A 14743-nucleotide genomic window follows, 5' to 3' on the forward strand; every position below is an offset into this window, starting at 1 on the left:
GGAATTGCAGCAGATGCAATTGATGAGTATGTGCGTATTGGTGGAAGTACAATAATAGAGAGTCTAAAGAGGTTTGTCATAGCTGTGGATGAGGTTTTTGGAGAGGAGTATATGAGGACACCTAATGAGAAAGATATTGCTAGATTACTTGCGATTGGAGAAAAAAGAGGTTTTCCAGGTATGTTGGGGTCTTTAGATTGTATGCACTGGAAGTGGAAGAACTGCCCTACCGCATGGCATGGTCAGTACCGTGGTAGATCAAAGGATGCTACAATGATTTTAGAAGCCGTTGCCTCACATGACAAATGGATTTGGCATGCTTTCTTCGGTTTGCCTGGGTCTCATAATGACATAAATGTTCTTCAACGGTCACCGATCTTTAACAAGATAGCTGAAGGCTAGGCACCTAAGGTTAATTATAGTATCAATGGCCATGATTACACAATGGGGTATACCTTGCAGGCGGTATTTATCCGTCATGGGCTACACTTGTGAAAACTATACAAATGCCACAAGGTAATAAGAGGAAATATTTTGCTAAAGCACAAGAAGCCGTTAGGAAGGACGTTGAACAAGCATTTGGGGTTTTACAAGCCCGCTTTGCTATTGTTCGTGGGCCAACTCGTCTATGGGACAAAGAAGATCTCAGACGAATAATGAGAGCGTGTGTAATCATGAATAACATGATTGTTCAGGATGAACGAGATGATGATTTAGATATAGATTATGAAGAAATGGGCGAGCAGGTTGCCGCTTCACATGAGCGTACTACATCTTTTGATGAATTCATAAATAACTACAAAAAAATCCAGGACAAGACAATTCACAACCAGCTTCAAGAAGACCTCATTGAATACTTATGGCAGCGCCATGCAGACCTATACTAAATTATGTGCACTTTGTTTTTTCATTAGGTATGTGTGGTTTCTTGCTATATGTAATAATTTGAGATTTAGTAATGTTTTCGGTCCATACTTTTCCAACAAAATGTAATATGTGTGCAACCATATATATCTGTATATAGGTATATGTTATTAATCCCAAGGTGATCAAGATCATCAATATTGCATTATGTCAGCCTGAAAACATATGAGAGAACTTAGAACACCATTTCAGCACTTTCCAGCTGAAACCAGAACCATTTAAGCAATTCCCAGCTGAAATCAGCATCATTTCAATAACTCTTGCTCAAATCAGCATCATTTTAGTAATTCCCGGATGAAAACAGTGGCATTCCAGCTGAAAACATCATTTCAGCAAGTATATAGCCCTCGACAGCTTTATTCAGAATATATTGGCACCATTTCAGCACACTGGAGCATTCAACAGTATCATTTCAGCATTAAAAAAAAGGACCACTTAAGCTGACAACAGAACAATTTGGCAAACAACAGAAGCATTCAAAGGATAATAGTACTTATAGTTCATCCAAAACATACATGTTTAAATGTACACAAATTATAAAGTTAAAGTCTAGAAATTTATCCAAGTAAAAAAAACGCTAATATATGAGAAGCTATGATGAATCCAAGTTGATGGTGCGGCGAGCTATAATTTGTTGTTTCAGTATCTTATAGAATTCCTGTTGATCTGCTGGCATTTCGCTAGCATCCATTCTCACAATTCTCTCTTCTTCTAGCATTTTCCTCAGTTCGAACTCCTCTTTTTGTATAGCTATCTTCTGCTCCTGAAGAGAGAATGCGCGAGCGTACCTCTCTGATCTCTCCTTCTTCTTGTCAGCATCACTCTCCTTTTTTCTCAGCCAAAATAAGGGCTAATGCGTCCAGCCGTGATTGATCCGATCATTTCGCCAACTTCTCTTTCTCCTTCTTCCTTCCCGGTGGTCTTTCCTATCCATTTGCAGCTACATCCCCAATAGCAGTGGCATGAACATCGGTGGACATTACAGGAGCTGCGTTGGTTGTACTCTTCTGCCTTTTGTTCGGATTCTTCTGTTGTTCCACCAACTGAGCGCGTTTGGCCATCCAAACCATCCATTTTTGTTGGTTCTTCAATAGTTGGTAACAGTTCATGAAGTTAAATGTCCTCTGATGTTCATCATCTTTATTGTACCATATTCTGGCCTGCATTTCCTGCAAATAATGAAATAAAACTTTAGTTTACTACTCATATTAACAATCATATAATATTGTTCAACAAGAAGTCTAACCTGATCGTCAAGTCTGACACCACTTTTATTTCTTTCTTGAATCTTACTAAGATATCCACAATACTTGTTCACGGCTTCTTGAATAGCAGACCAATGGTGCATTAGTGAATTTTCATTGCGTTCTGAAATAAAAGTCTTGTTAGAATGGTAATAATCGTAGATTCTATTCCAGTATGTGGATTTTGGTTGATCAGATCCAGAGACAGGATCCAATGAAACGTTCAACCATGCCGACACAAGTAGTTCATTCTCCTCATCGCTGAAATTCTTCGACCTCTTTTGCTTAGGTTTAACAGATGTTGTACAATCAACAGCCGGCGCCTGTTCATCTTTTGGCTAGCTTCCTATGCCACCCAAATCATAATGGGGGATATCTTCATTTACCAAATTCATGTAATACCCCATGCCTGCCATATCTTCTGAACATGAAACACAGGAAAAAAACATAACTTTAAGAACATAAAGGTATATTATTACCAATTTAAACTACATCCAGGTTCCTGGTTCATATGCTAGTTGGGGTCTTGTATCAATGCTAATAATATCATATAAAATGACACAGTGTATAACTAGCACAAAATTCATGCCCATACTGTTCTGACCGGTGTAAACCCCCACCCCCCCCCCCCCCACACACACACATTATATATATATCATTTATACTCTGCTACATAAATTTCAGTTTTTTTAGTATCTGAACTCAATCCAGAAAAAAGTGATGTTGTACAGAGCAAGCTAGTATTGCAACTAACAACTCACTATGGGTGGTGCCACCACAGTTAACTACTACCTCCGTTTCATAATGTAAGATTTTCTAGCGTATTCTAAATTCATATAGATATCAATGAATCTAGACATATATATAAACAATATACATTGGTTAATAGATGAATCTAAGCATAGCTAAAACTTCTTACATTATGAAACGGAGGGAGTAGTATATAGTTCAGTTTCTATATCCATAGTATATAGTTCAGTTAAATTCATATAAGGTACGTGCGTATAACATATTTCACTAGTTTCACTGCAATTCGTAAAGTTCAGCCCATTCATCTCAATTTCACAACACTAGTGCAGTCCATTCATTGCAAATGCACAGCAACAAGAAATTGTTAGAATCTATCACCTTGTCTCATGTATGGTTGCTCACCAACATTCCAACCTGGATACAACTCATCGGTGGCTGCGGTTTCGCTCATGACATCAGCTATGTTCGTCACCTCGTCGGCTCTTGATTCTGTCTCCTGAACATCTCCACACAAAGTTGAAGCTCCAGGACGGGGAGGAGCCAACCCTACTCGATGGACAGGGGGCCTAAATCCAGCTTGCAGAGATGGAGATAGGGATGGCGTGGCATGTACTGGCACCGGCGACGACATTCTTAACCTACCATCATGGGAGATGAAGGCATCCGATAAACTCGATGCACTGATGGGAAACGACCATGCCCTGCATTCAGATCTAGGGGTACAAGGTAAGCAAAATGGATGATGGTGGACGGACTAGGACGATTCGATTCACCGGCGGCAGAGCACTTACCAGACACCATGGGAGATGGGGGAGTTGGCGGACGACCTCAACCTGCTGCCATGGTCACTGCCGCAGCTGACAACCGAACTTGTCCGGCCCCCTATTGAGTTGCGCCAGATTGCGGGAGCGACGACGCTGATTTTGTTGGCCGGCTACCACGTCTCGCCGGCTGTCCACCACCCATTGACGCTTTTCTACTGCGCGGAAAACTTCTAGCACGCGCGAAGACTTTTCCCCTTGCGCGCGCGACCAATTTCGAGGTCTCCCGTGACCTCCGCAAAAGTGCGTACCGAAAACCGCGGAGAAGGGGATCGCTAGTTTATGGAGGAATGGTAGCGCTACGGTTGGAGCTGATTTTTTGCACAAAACCCCCTATTCCTGCTAATTCGGGTGGTTTAGGGGATCGATTGGGCATGCTCTTAAACAATCAACCTTAAAAAAGGAACACATGTATGCCGTTAATTTAATTTAGCGAAATGACTAATTAATGTGAGTGTCTAGGTCAGCTGTCCTTTCGAGAAAATATGGCGGAAACATCTGTTACTATCATGGTGCCCCCCCCTGCAAATTGCAGAGTATAGACATGCATGCACGTATGTTCCATATCAAATATATAAATGGATCATACGATTATATAGTACAGTACGTACTTACTAATAGTAGCTAGCTAATGCGAATTGGAAGTTACTCCTACGTAGAACATCAAGAGGGTAGTGGAATTAATTAATAAAGCGAAAATACAAATCCAGCGATGCCCTATCACAACGCACAATAATATGGTATTATTTTTGATCATATATATGTATATAGATTATTTAAAAAAATAATAAAGTATATTATTGGCTATTATTGTATCCGTTTTTTATTTGATGCTAGCCGTTGACTTTTAAGGTTATGTTTGATCATCTATTTTATTTAATAAATTTATATAATTATAAATTATTTTGTTGTGATTTGATTTATTACTAAAAGCACTTAAGGATAACTTACAATTTTGTATATTTGTAAAAAAATAAATTGAATAGTACGAAAGCTTACGCGTAGATAAAAAATGAGTGAGTAGTATATTGGTCCCCTCGCCGTATGGTATATATCATGCATGGATATGCATGTAGCACCAACATAACCAGAACAAAACTCTCTGCGTCTTCCGTTCCAACCAGAAAAAGGATGGTCGAACCAACAGTTTGGCCGTTATTTAACCGCAAGAAAGCCCTCCTTCTCCAACCCTCTCAACTCTACTTAAACAAACCCCTTACAGACACTAACACGTACGGGTCAGTACGTACGTATACTAACAAAAAATAATGGCTTCTTCTTCTTCCCAACAAGGCACGTTTTTTCTTGCACTTGCACTAACCCTAGCCACCACCGTGTTCGTCACCGCCTCGGGCCAGCAGCAGCCCGCCGCCGGCGGTGAAGCGCCGAGCCCGGCCCCGGCGGGGCCTCTCAACCTGACAGAGATCCTCACGAAGGCCACCCACTACAATACCTTCGTGCGGCTGCTCAAGGACACCGAGGTGAGCTCGCAGGTGAGCAGCTTGCTGAACAACGACCGGAACGCCGATGGCCTGACGGTGCTGGCGCCGACGGACGCGGCGTTCGGCCGGCTCCGGCCGGGGACGCTCAACCGGATGGACGCGCAGGCGCAGTCGGAGCTGGTGCTGTTCCACATCCTGCCCAAGTACTACGGCTTCGTCACGTTCGAGACGACGACCAACCCGGTCCGCACCCAGGCCTCCAGCCAGCGCGGCGTCTGCACCGTCAACATCACCACCGCCGGCGAGGAGAAGGTGAACGTCTCGTCGGGGGTCATGGAGACCACGCTGGGAAAGCCGCTCCGCGATGGCCATCCCCTCGCCGTGTACTCGCTCGACGACGTCCTGCTCCCGCCGGACATGTTCGGCCCCGGCGCCAAGAAGAACCTCGGGGCCGATGCGCCCACGGCGGCAGGGAAGCCGGGGAAGCAAACCGCGTCGTCCTCGTCGTCGACAGTGGCGGCGACGCCTGACGAAGCGCCGTCGAAGGAGGCGGATGCCACGGCCACGGCGGCTGCCGGCAGGATTGCGATAGGATGGCCCGTTTTCGCAGCTGCTGTGACCGCGTTGGCTATGAGCCTGCTCTGATAGTATTGAGTACTGTGTGCATGTACCTGCATATGATGCATGCATGCAGTTGATATATGCACATATACAGTATATGTTTGCATGATTTTTACTTACTGTGCTCAAGCAACAGTAATATTGCAGTGTGTTTACCGGATGTGTGTGTCATTTAGTCAGTTCAGTCGTTACGTTGTGCGTGTAATTTGAGTCGGATATAAGAGTTTTAGGGCCTGTGTGGGAGCACTCCAACTCTAGAAAATCAACTCCAGGATCAGTAAATCCAGGATTCGCAACTCTAGAATTCACAAATCCAGAATCCCGAGTACATATTTGGCAAATTTGTGTATCCAGCTCTAGGAAAAAGAGAGCTTGGTGAGATATGACTTTTTTGCTTTTTTACTATAGCGAGTACTTGTATTGGAGGGATCACGAAGATTAGGAAGATCCATTCAGCCATCCATGCAGGGTCGCTGACAACGGAAGGGGCGGCGACGCCCTAGGGTTTGGTGGTCAGGGAGGGGCAGCAACGCTACTGTTCACGGGTTAACGGTACCCGTGAACAGTAACGGCGGGGAGGGGGTTCGGGTTTTTTTTCTTTAGTGAAGGGGTACGTGTGTAATGGTGGTATTGGTGGGTAATTACCCCTCAACTCCATGTTTTGGTTGATAAGATTGGTTTTTGGAGAACCCCTTGAGGAGCTCCAGGAAAAACGTGGAGTTGGCCTCCAACTCCAGGATTTTTTCGGATTCGGAGTTTCTGGAGTTGAACGCGTTTGGCAAAAAGTTAGAGCAGAGTTAAAAATGTTGGAGTGAAGTTGTGCCAAACTTGCCTACTTCTATTCTTTTTGTTGTACCTCAAGGTACCGGTATCTCGTGGTACCAAATCGTTTCTAATCATTAGATCTAACAGTGCACATCCTACTTATCTAGATCCAATGGTGAGAAACGATTTGATACCTCGAGGTACCGGTACCTCGAGATATAAGAGAAAGGATGGGAGTAAAACTCCGGATATAAAGACGATTAATACGATGCAAGTACATGTGCACCTACATATTTAGGCATTGAATCTCATAAACAAAACTAACAACGAGGCCAAGACGGTGTACATGTAGTTGTACGTGACTTGCAGTGATGGATCTAGCCAATAAGATTAAGGGGGTCTAAAACAAGTTACACATATTTTCAGTCCTCATTTCTACTGATATTTAGTATAAGATTTTAGAGGATCTTCGTGTGGGCTCCAAAAGCTATAATGGCGCCCCCACCACTGCCAGATTGGGAGACTCTCCCTGGTGCCGACAAAGTTACGGAGTGTTTGCTTTGACACTCGGTAACTTACAGAGTGTAAAACAAAAACACTAAGTAACACTAGAAAAATACCAGGTGCCCAGTATTTGCACACTGTAACACGAATATAACCGGGTGTGCCTCATTTAGACTAGAAAACATCAAACGCCATTCTTCCCTCTACAGTACATTAACCAGGGAATTAACCGTGAAAGAAATCTTACCTACCTACTGTTATCCCCATATATAAAAACACCCGGGAACACAGCAACATATAAAAATGCCCAATCAATGGCCCACGTGTAATGACGTTGGGATGCTTTATTTAATTATAGTAAAGAACCTCTATTTTTTATTTGAGGTCATTAAATTTTTTTATTTATGTTTGACATTTGTTTTATTCAAAAATTTATATAATTATTAATTATTTTATCATTATTTGATTTATAACTAAAAGCATTTCATAATCATGACTTATAATATTGCATATTCGCATAAAAATTTGAATAAGACAAACGGTGAAACATATATTCAAAAGAAATTCAAATACGGCAGAACCAAAAACTAATCACGTGTAGGGCTGAATTAATATGTGCTTCATTATTTTTAAAATTTACATGGTAGATTGATAAGATATAAGTAAGATTATAGAGCTAAGCATAGGCCTTAAGCCCTAGTGGCCTTACACTTGATTCCACCCATATATATTATGGCTTCTTGATGGTTAATGGTCCAACCATTGACTTTTTAAATATATACTACTCTGTTTTGTAATGTAAATATTTTTAGTATTGTTTAAATTTATATATATATATATATACGCGCTAATGAATCTAGATAGCCATAAAGCTAATATTTTTGAGAATTTAATTAATCATAATATAATATGAACTTATATTCAGTTTCACAAAATTTCACTTGAGATGAGTGGCGCTAAACTGAAAAAAGGGCGCCGATTCTACTTTTGCGACAGCCTTATCTTTTACACCCTCAACCTCAGGCTCACTCCACCCCCATCGTAGCATTGTCTTTCCCCTTGTCCAGCCAGCGCCCAGGTTGCTCCCCCTCTCTTCCTGTCCCCAACCCACCATCGACATCATCAATGCTGGGGTACGTCTGGGGCTCGCTCTGGGCGGCCAGATCAAAGCCACATATGGTCAGGGGCGGCCAGATCGATCTGGTGGCAGGCGCCTCGGTTGAGATTGAGCTGCAACGGTGACCAGGAACGAGCGCAGCGCAGGTGACGTCGACGAGTGGCTTGAGCAGGCTGGGACTTGGGAAGGTGACTGCAGCACCCAGCAGCTTGAGCCGGGACTTCGGATGGCGACGTCGCAGCACCCGGCAAGGCGTAATTGACTCAGGACTTCGGACCGCAACGTCGGCGAACTTCTTGTGGTGAGTGACAGGCCCAGCTCACTCTGGGTAGCGAGCGGCGCGGCGACGAGCTCCAGCCTCTACTGTGACTCCGATCGACTGATTTATCTTGGCCAAGCCCGATGGTTAGTCTTCTTTTACTAGCTTGTGTGAATAAGGCCACACCGCTCGATCGTTTGTGTGAGTGATATTACCGATGTCTAGTTACAATGCTAATCTGAAATATTGCAGCTGGTTGTTCTATATCATTGTTTTACCTTAAACATGCCATCGAGGGAGATGGGGACTACTAGTTTACCTAAAATATTTAACATTTTCAGTTAGGATGAAGCCTGGAGTGAATATTTTCAAATGCAAGTTACTAGAATAAAATTACATTTTCGCTATTTGGCAGTCGACTGCCTGCCCTTTCTCATATGTATCAGTCGATCGCATCGACCGTCCGATCTAAACGAATGTCAATTATATTTTGGGCCGTCAGGTCCGATCGCAAGCAACACTAATTCTTTTTCAGCTTTGTTGGGCTGGGAGTTTTGGGAATAGTGACCGGCGGACCACATAAAAATCCACCTCTAACAACCTGACATGGGGGATTTTTTCTGTCTCACATTTACTTGCACCGATGCTTGTTCTGTGTGCCTCATGATTCATCTGCAAGCACCGACGATTTTGGCAGAAGGGAGGCGATTCGTCCGACGAAGCAGGAGAGCGTCATTCTGCCGAAGTAGGAGGGAGGGGGGAGCGTGATTCGCCCGGCGAAGCGGGAGAGCGCGATTCATGAGCTTCCTTAGCCGACGCCATTCTTCAGGTACGGCTGAGTGCTGACGCCATGCTCCTAGTAAGTTTGGAGATTTTTTTTTTGTTGCTCTGCCTGATTTGGATTTTGAGATAGGGTTTTACATGGATTTGTCATGTCTCTAGCAGCTAGCGATTCTGTCGGTTAGTTTTAGAATCTCCATCATCTTGGGGGAAGGGCATACCTGGATCTCTTTTTGTGAAGAGGTAAATGTGCGATTCATGCAGTTTGGTTTTCCCTATAGTTGTGGGTTTGGGGATGATTTTGTGAAAAGGTGAATAAATTGGTCAGACACCTCACAGGATGGAGCACTGCTTCCTGAAGCAGTACACGTTGAACTACTCAACTCATGCGGTGTCTCCCTTGAGATAGATCTGGCTACTGAGTTCTAATTTAGGGGCATTGTTCAGCATATCAAGTTAGTTTTGCGACCTGTCGACCATGTATGCTTCCTCAGCATTTGTGTCTGTTTATCCCCTCTTTGCTGAGCATGGTGCCATTGTACTAGCATAGATAGTATTGAGATAGTAGCTGTTAGCACAAGTAAGACTCCTTTTCTAGGGTGATTGCTATTGGGTTTTTTGTGATATGCACCAAGTTCCAGTAGGTGTTATAGTTGCCACTAAGCAATATCGTGATAATATAATTTGGATGCCACTAAGCAATAAACCTCGCTGAGCAACAATTTGTTGGTTCCGATCTTCCTTTTTACCTCAAGTTTGTGGAAATATAGAAGCATATTATGTTTTTTGATGTAGTGCCACTTGAGTAGCGGTAAGAGTTTTCTGGTTGACTGGTGAAACCATGATAGCTTTTGGTTGGTAGTTTTAGAACAACCTAGAAATCACATGGTTCACTTGAATCAGTCAATTGGGCTTTTCTCTTTTTCTTAATGACACCCCCAATGATTTTTCATTTAGCTAAATAAAAGTGTCTTTCGAGTAGAACACATTCAAGCCTGTCATGTCATTAAGTGTTTGTAATCTTTTTATATAATTTTATTATTGTCAACCAACTTTTAGTATCACCTTTTTTTGAAGATGAGAAAAATAGGAATTTTTTGTGCAGCTCATCAGTTGTTATATTGATTCTCAAAATTACGTTATCCATGAAAATTGCACCCACTGGTTGTATCAGTTGCAGATATCAGTGATGTACAACTTTAGCTACAGATTTGTGCAACTTTAATTATAAACTCGGGCAACTTAACTTATACATGTTTGCCACCTAAGTGACAAGAGTAAGACATTTTATTTTCTGCTTATGATGTATGAAGAAAACATTTGGGAAACATTTTCCCAAGTGTCTGCAAAAAGTGATTGATTTGTTTCAACAACCTTTCAATATGGTGACTCATTTTATAAGCAGATATGGAAAAAATTTGTTGTGTTTCAAGATATCCTACATAAATCAAATTTAGACAAGACATGAGTTTTAGGCACTTTGAGCATTTTTCTATTATTTTTCTGCCCTTTTGATTCTGATGAGAAAACATGTATCTAGTTAATGATAAAAACCAAAAACTAATAATTGTACACATGTTTCTATACCAATTGCACAAACTTGTTGCTGTAGTTGCCATTTTCATAATTCACAACTTCAGTTTTAAATTTCTGCAACTTAAGTTACGAATTAATACAACTTCAGTGTTACATGTGTGCATCTATTGATTTGTTCAATTCAAAACTAAGAGAGTGTGTGTGCGCATGCATGCGGATGCACTTGTGTGCTAGCTCCAGGATGGAGACACACCATGACATGAATCTTAGCATTTTTCAGATTACTACATTGTTGAATAATTTTAGTATTGTCAACCGGGTTCTAGTATCACATTTTTTTTTGCAAGCTTGCAATGTAGAATTTGTAGATATAGATTTTTTTCTTCTGCTTTTATGTGCAGGAAAATAGGAATTTATTTTGTGCAGCTCATCAGTTGTCGTATTGATCGTCATATTTATATTATACATGAAAATTGCACCCGCTAGTTGTTTCAGTTGCCGATCTCAGCGATGTTGCAACTTCTACTATAATTTTGTGCAACTTTAATTATAATTTCAAATTTTTTTGGGCTAGAACTCAACATGTGCTCCTCAATAAAATTAATGTGATATAAACACGCAATTTTCCCCCTCCCCTGATGATTTTGTTTAGCTCATGGCATCATGGTAACAAGTCATTAGAGATGAAATAATGTGCGTTTTTATATTTTTGCTGTATGTAATCTATTGCACTACCCATTTTTTTGTAGTTCTCATTTTCAAATATGTGCCTCGCTTTCTGTTTGCTTGCCATGAAAATGTTCTGAATATTTTCTGCAACTATGAAATGCTAAGGTGCATTATCTCCCTGTTCCTCTTGTGGCAAGGATTGTTTTTGTGTAGGTTTGGTTGCTAATTTTTGGTACCTGCTAAGCACCATTTTGAGATTCAGGTTCTATGCATTGACAAATGATGAACCCTTTTTTAGAGGATAACGATTGAATACTCAAAACTTTTTGTTGCAGTGTTTGGTTGGGTGAAGCTCTGAAAGTCTACTTTTTACTGAACCTTTTTAAGTGTTTGTTTTGCTCATTCAGAATCTGATCCAAGATTCTGATATTTCTTATATATCTGATTTCTTATTCTTAACTATTAGTCGACTATACCTGCAAATAGAAATATATGGATTTGGATTTGCTCTCCTAGGGATTCCTAATATATGGATGGGTGGAGGTGGGAGATTGCTAGTAGTTCAGGTTTCTCTATTTGCTAGGGCTTATTCTCCTGATTTTCAAAAAAATTTGGCAGTATAATGTTTTCTCATTTTCTATTTCCTACGGTTTTTGCCAGAATCTATATCTACATCTAGAGGCATCGTGGACGTTTGCTTCGGTTCTTCTGACCAACTCTATCCGCTGCAAGCTTTTTGATGCCGGCACGGGAGGGGACAGCGACGTCACATACATGGTTTGTCTTCTATGGTCTTCTAATTTCTGCAATTGTTGCACATGGGGTTTTGCAAGGAAGGGGAATTTGGTTTGTTTTTGGATATATATTTTGCAGTTACTATGGGTCAATTGGCGAGCGAAGCTTAGGATATCATGTGTTTGTTAGCCTAGATGGGCTTGCCTAGCTTCTGTTTGATGATATGCCTGAGAGGGGTGCTTATGTTTTTTGGTGTTTGTTTTGTGTGCAGGAATCTGCCTAAGTACAATGTCACTGCCACTCCGCTGGAGAATTCTGGTGTCCTTAGGTTTTGAGAGCTGAATTTGTGTGACATGTGTTTGAATTGGTTCAGTGTGCTGGGAACAGGAGGACCAAAATGAGCAAGAGTAGGAAGGTTTGAGGCATCAGTTGGGATGTCTGTGCTCTTGGGAATGGTTAGTGTACTTCACTACTCAATGCAACACAATGGCTGGAGGTAATTTGTTCATCTTTTATTGTTCTTTTGCTCACTGTTTTTTAGCAAGATATTCACTCGCATGTAATTTTCTGCCATTTGCAGAGTTTTGTGCCACTATTTTGTCTATTTGTGTACTTGTAGGCAAAAATGCACTTCTAATCACATTTTTTTCCATGTGCAATTCCTGTCCTAAGTCCTAACCACGATTGACTTTTAGTTTTTTCCCAGTGTTCTCTTTTTTGGGTCTGCCTTTTCATGTGCCTTTTTATTCTTGTGATGTATATAGCTATTACACCAGATTTTATACTAGATATTATTTCGCTTTGCCAAAATCTAATTTAAAATTTTGTATTTACTAGTTCTCTGATTCCATTTTTATTAACTATCACTCATTTATACTTGCACAATGCATATAGTAAATCTGCACATTTCTTAACCTACAGTTGCATAATATGTAAATATGCAACTTTAGTATAATCGAAGCGCAACTTCAATATAAATTAGGTGCAATCATAGTTATTTTCTTCATCTTGGTTCGCTTTATGTCCTTCCATCTAATTTTTCCACCTAGCTAGGCAATTTTGTTTGGTTGAGATTTGTTTGCTCCCTCAGAATCGATCTAAATTTTGGTATTTACGATCTCTCATTCTTAGCTATCAGTCACCTAAAGTTGCCCAATATATATACTAAACTTGCTCATAGCTTGACCTATAGTTGCATAATCAGCCAATAAGCAACTTTAGTATAAACAATATGTAACTTTAGTATAAACTAAGTGCAATAATAGGTTTTATAGTTTTGAGAAGTATTGAGCACAAATCCAGATGGGGTGTGTGGTGTTGCGGGTTTCTTTGTTTCAGTTATACCACTCCATGTTCAGGGGAAAGTATCCTACTAAATTATGAAGGAATCTAGCAGCATGGCTAAACTTTTGTTTTTTTTACACTCGGGTGATGCGCTTACTGTTTTTGTTTATGGAAGCAATTTCGTTTATACTGGTGGGATGTCACCGGGATCATGCAAATGGAGGGTTACCTCAAGGTTTGCTATTTTGGTGTGGATGATGGTGAAATTTTTATTTGTATGTTTTATATAAAAATCAATCTACTGATGTAACACTCGGTAGCCTTTGCTGCAATTTTGGTTTTGGGGTGAAGATGAATTGTAGTATCAAGTGGTGAGAGCAATGTTATGGAGATGCTACATCACAGATGCAAACAAGCCAATAGGAGTAGTATTATGCTAAAGCTCTGGATTTGTGAGTTTTTGGTCCATCAAAGTCATGATATATTTCAATTTAGAGCAGCTTTTCGGCTCTTTTATTTTTCAAGCATGATGATGATATATTTCATCATCGATGTTTGCTACTTGAATTGCTTTCACTGGAGTTTCTTGGGACTAGAATTAATTGCATTATTTTTGCTTGAAATATTTCCATGTTATATTTGATATTGACTGAAGTTGTTAACAATAACATCTTGTTGCACTGGTGTATTTTTGTAGAATGACAACCTCCTACACTACTAACCGGTGATGAAGAACATTAGCCGATGAGCATACTATCAGCATCGATGGATAACATGATATGAAAGCCAGAGGAAAATATTGGTGTTTGATTATAAATTTTGTGACTGTTGTTAATTCACTAAGCACTCGGATTCTATGGTGGCCATTGTGGATATTATGGATATATTTTATATGTGAAGAGATGTTGGACTAAGCCGAGCCTCGTGTAGTCCAATTAGCTCATTTTGTATTCGGATCTGTTTTAACATGGTCAGGATTTGGTAAATATCTATTATCCTAAGTGTTCAGAACAATTTTAATCGTGTGTGTTTCAAACAATTTGGTTAGATTGACAAAGTCAATTGAATTAAACAAAAAGTTGCTTTGGAAATTCAATAGAACCAAATCCAGCTTAATCATAAGAACAAAATATAAGAAAGAAAAAATAGCACAGCCTAAAAACAGAGGACTATAAAAACTAAACCCAATAGTGCTACCGGACCTCAAAGCAAAAAAAATGAGCCCAAAAAAATCCCACTGGGGTGGAGCTCCTTCAACGTGTTTAGCTAATGCCAGAAGCCAAATAAAAAAT

General features: G+C 40.6%; 1 protein-coding gene and 2 long non-coding RNA genes across 4 annotated transcripts; 2 read left to right on the plus strand and 1 right to left on the minus strand.

The window, feature by feature from the left end:
* Positions 1-1846: 1846 nt before the first annotated feature.
* LOC107303612 lies at positions 1847-3889 on the minus strand. 2 transcript variants are annotated; one of them, XR_001549573.2, is made up of 4 exons: positions 3710-3889; positions 3297-3631; positions 2171-2586; positions 1847-2093 (listed from the first exon to the last, which is right to left on the minus strand). It is a non-coding gene; the product is annotated as an uncharacterized LOC107303612 (long non-coding RNA). The 2 variants fall into 2 exon arrangements; XR_001549572.2 differs by having other exon boundaries at positions 2171-2589.
* Positions 3890-4987: 1098 nt separating this feature from the next.
* Positions 4988-5921, plus strand: LOC102700500 (fasciclin-like arabinogalactan protein 13). The gene has a single exon (XM_006648508.2). It carries the CDS (start codon positions 5008-5010, stop codon positions 5824-5826), a length of 819 nt encoding a protein of 272 aa, XP_006648571.1. The 5' UTR covers positions 4988-5007; the 3' UTR covers positions 5827-5921.
* Positions 5922-8172: 2251 nt separating this feature from the next.
* LOC107303642 lies at positions 8173-14421 on the plus strand. The gene is made up of 5 exons (XR_001549592.2): positions 8173-8593; positions 9145-9276; positions 12093-12209; positions 12439-12663; positions 14149-14421. It is a non-coding gene; the product is annotated as an uncharacterized LOC107303642 (long non-coding RNA).
* The last annotated feature ends 322 nt before the right edge of the window (positions 14422-14743 follow it).

The sequence above is a fragment of the Oryza brachyantha genome, chromosome 2 (assembly GCF_000231095.2).
Source record: "Oryza brachyantha chromosome 2, ObraRS2, whole genome shotgun sequence".
In the NCBI taxonomy this organism is placed as follows: Eukaryota; Viridiplantae; Streptophyta; class Magnoliopsida; order Poales; family Poaceae; genus Oryza; species Oryza brachyantha.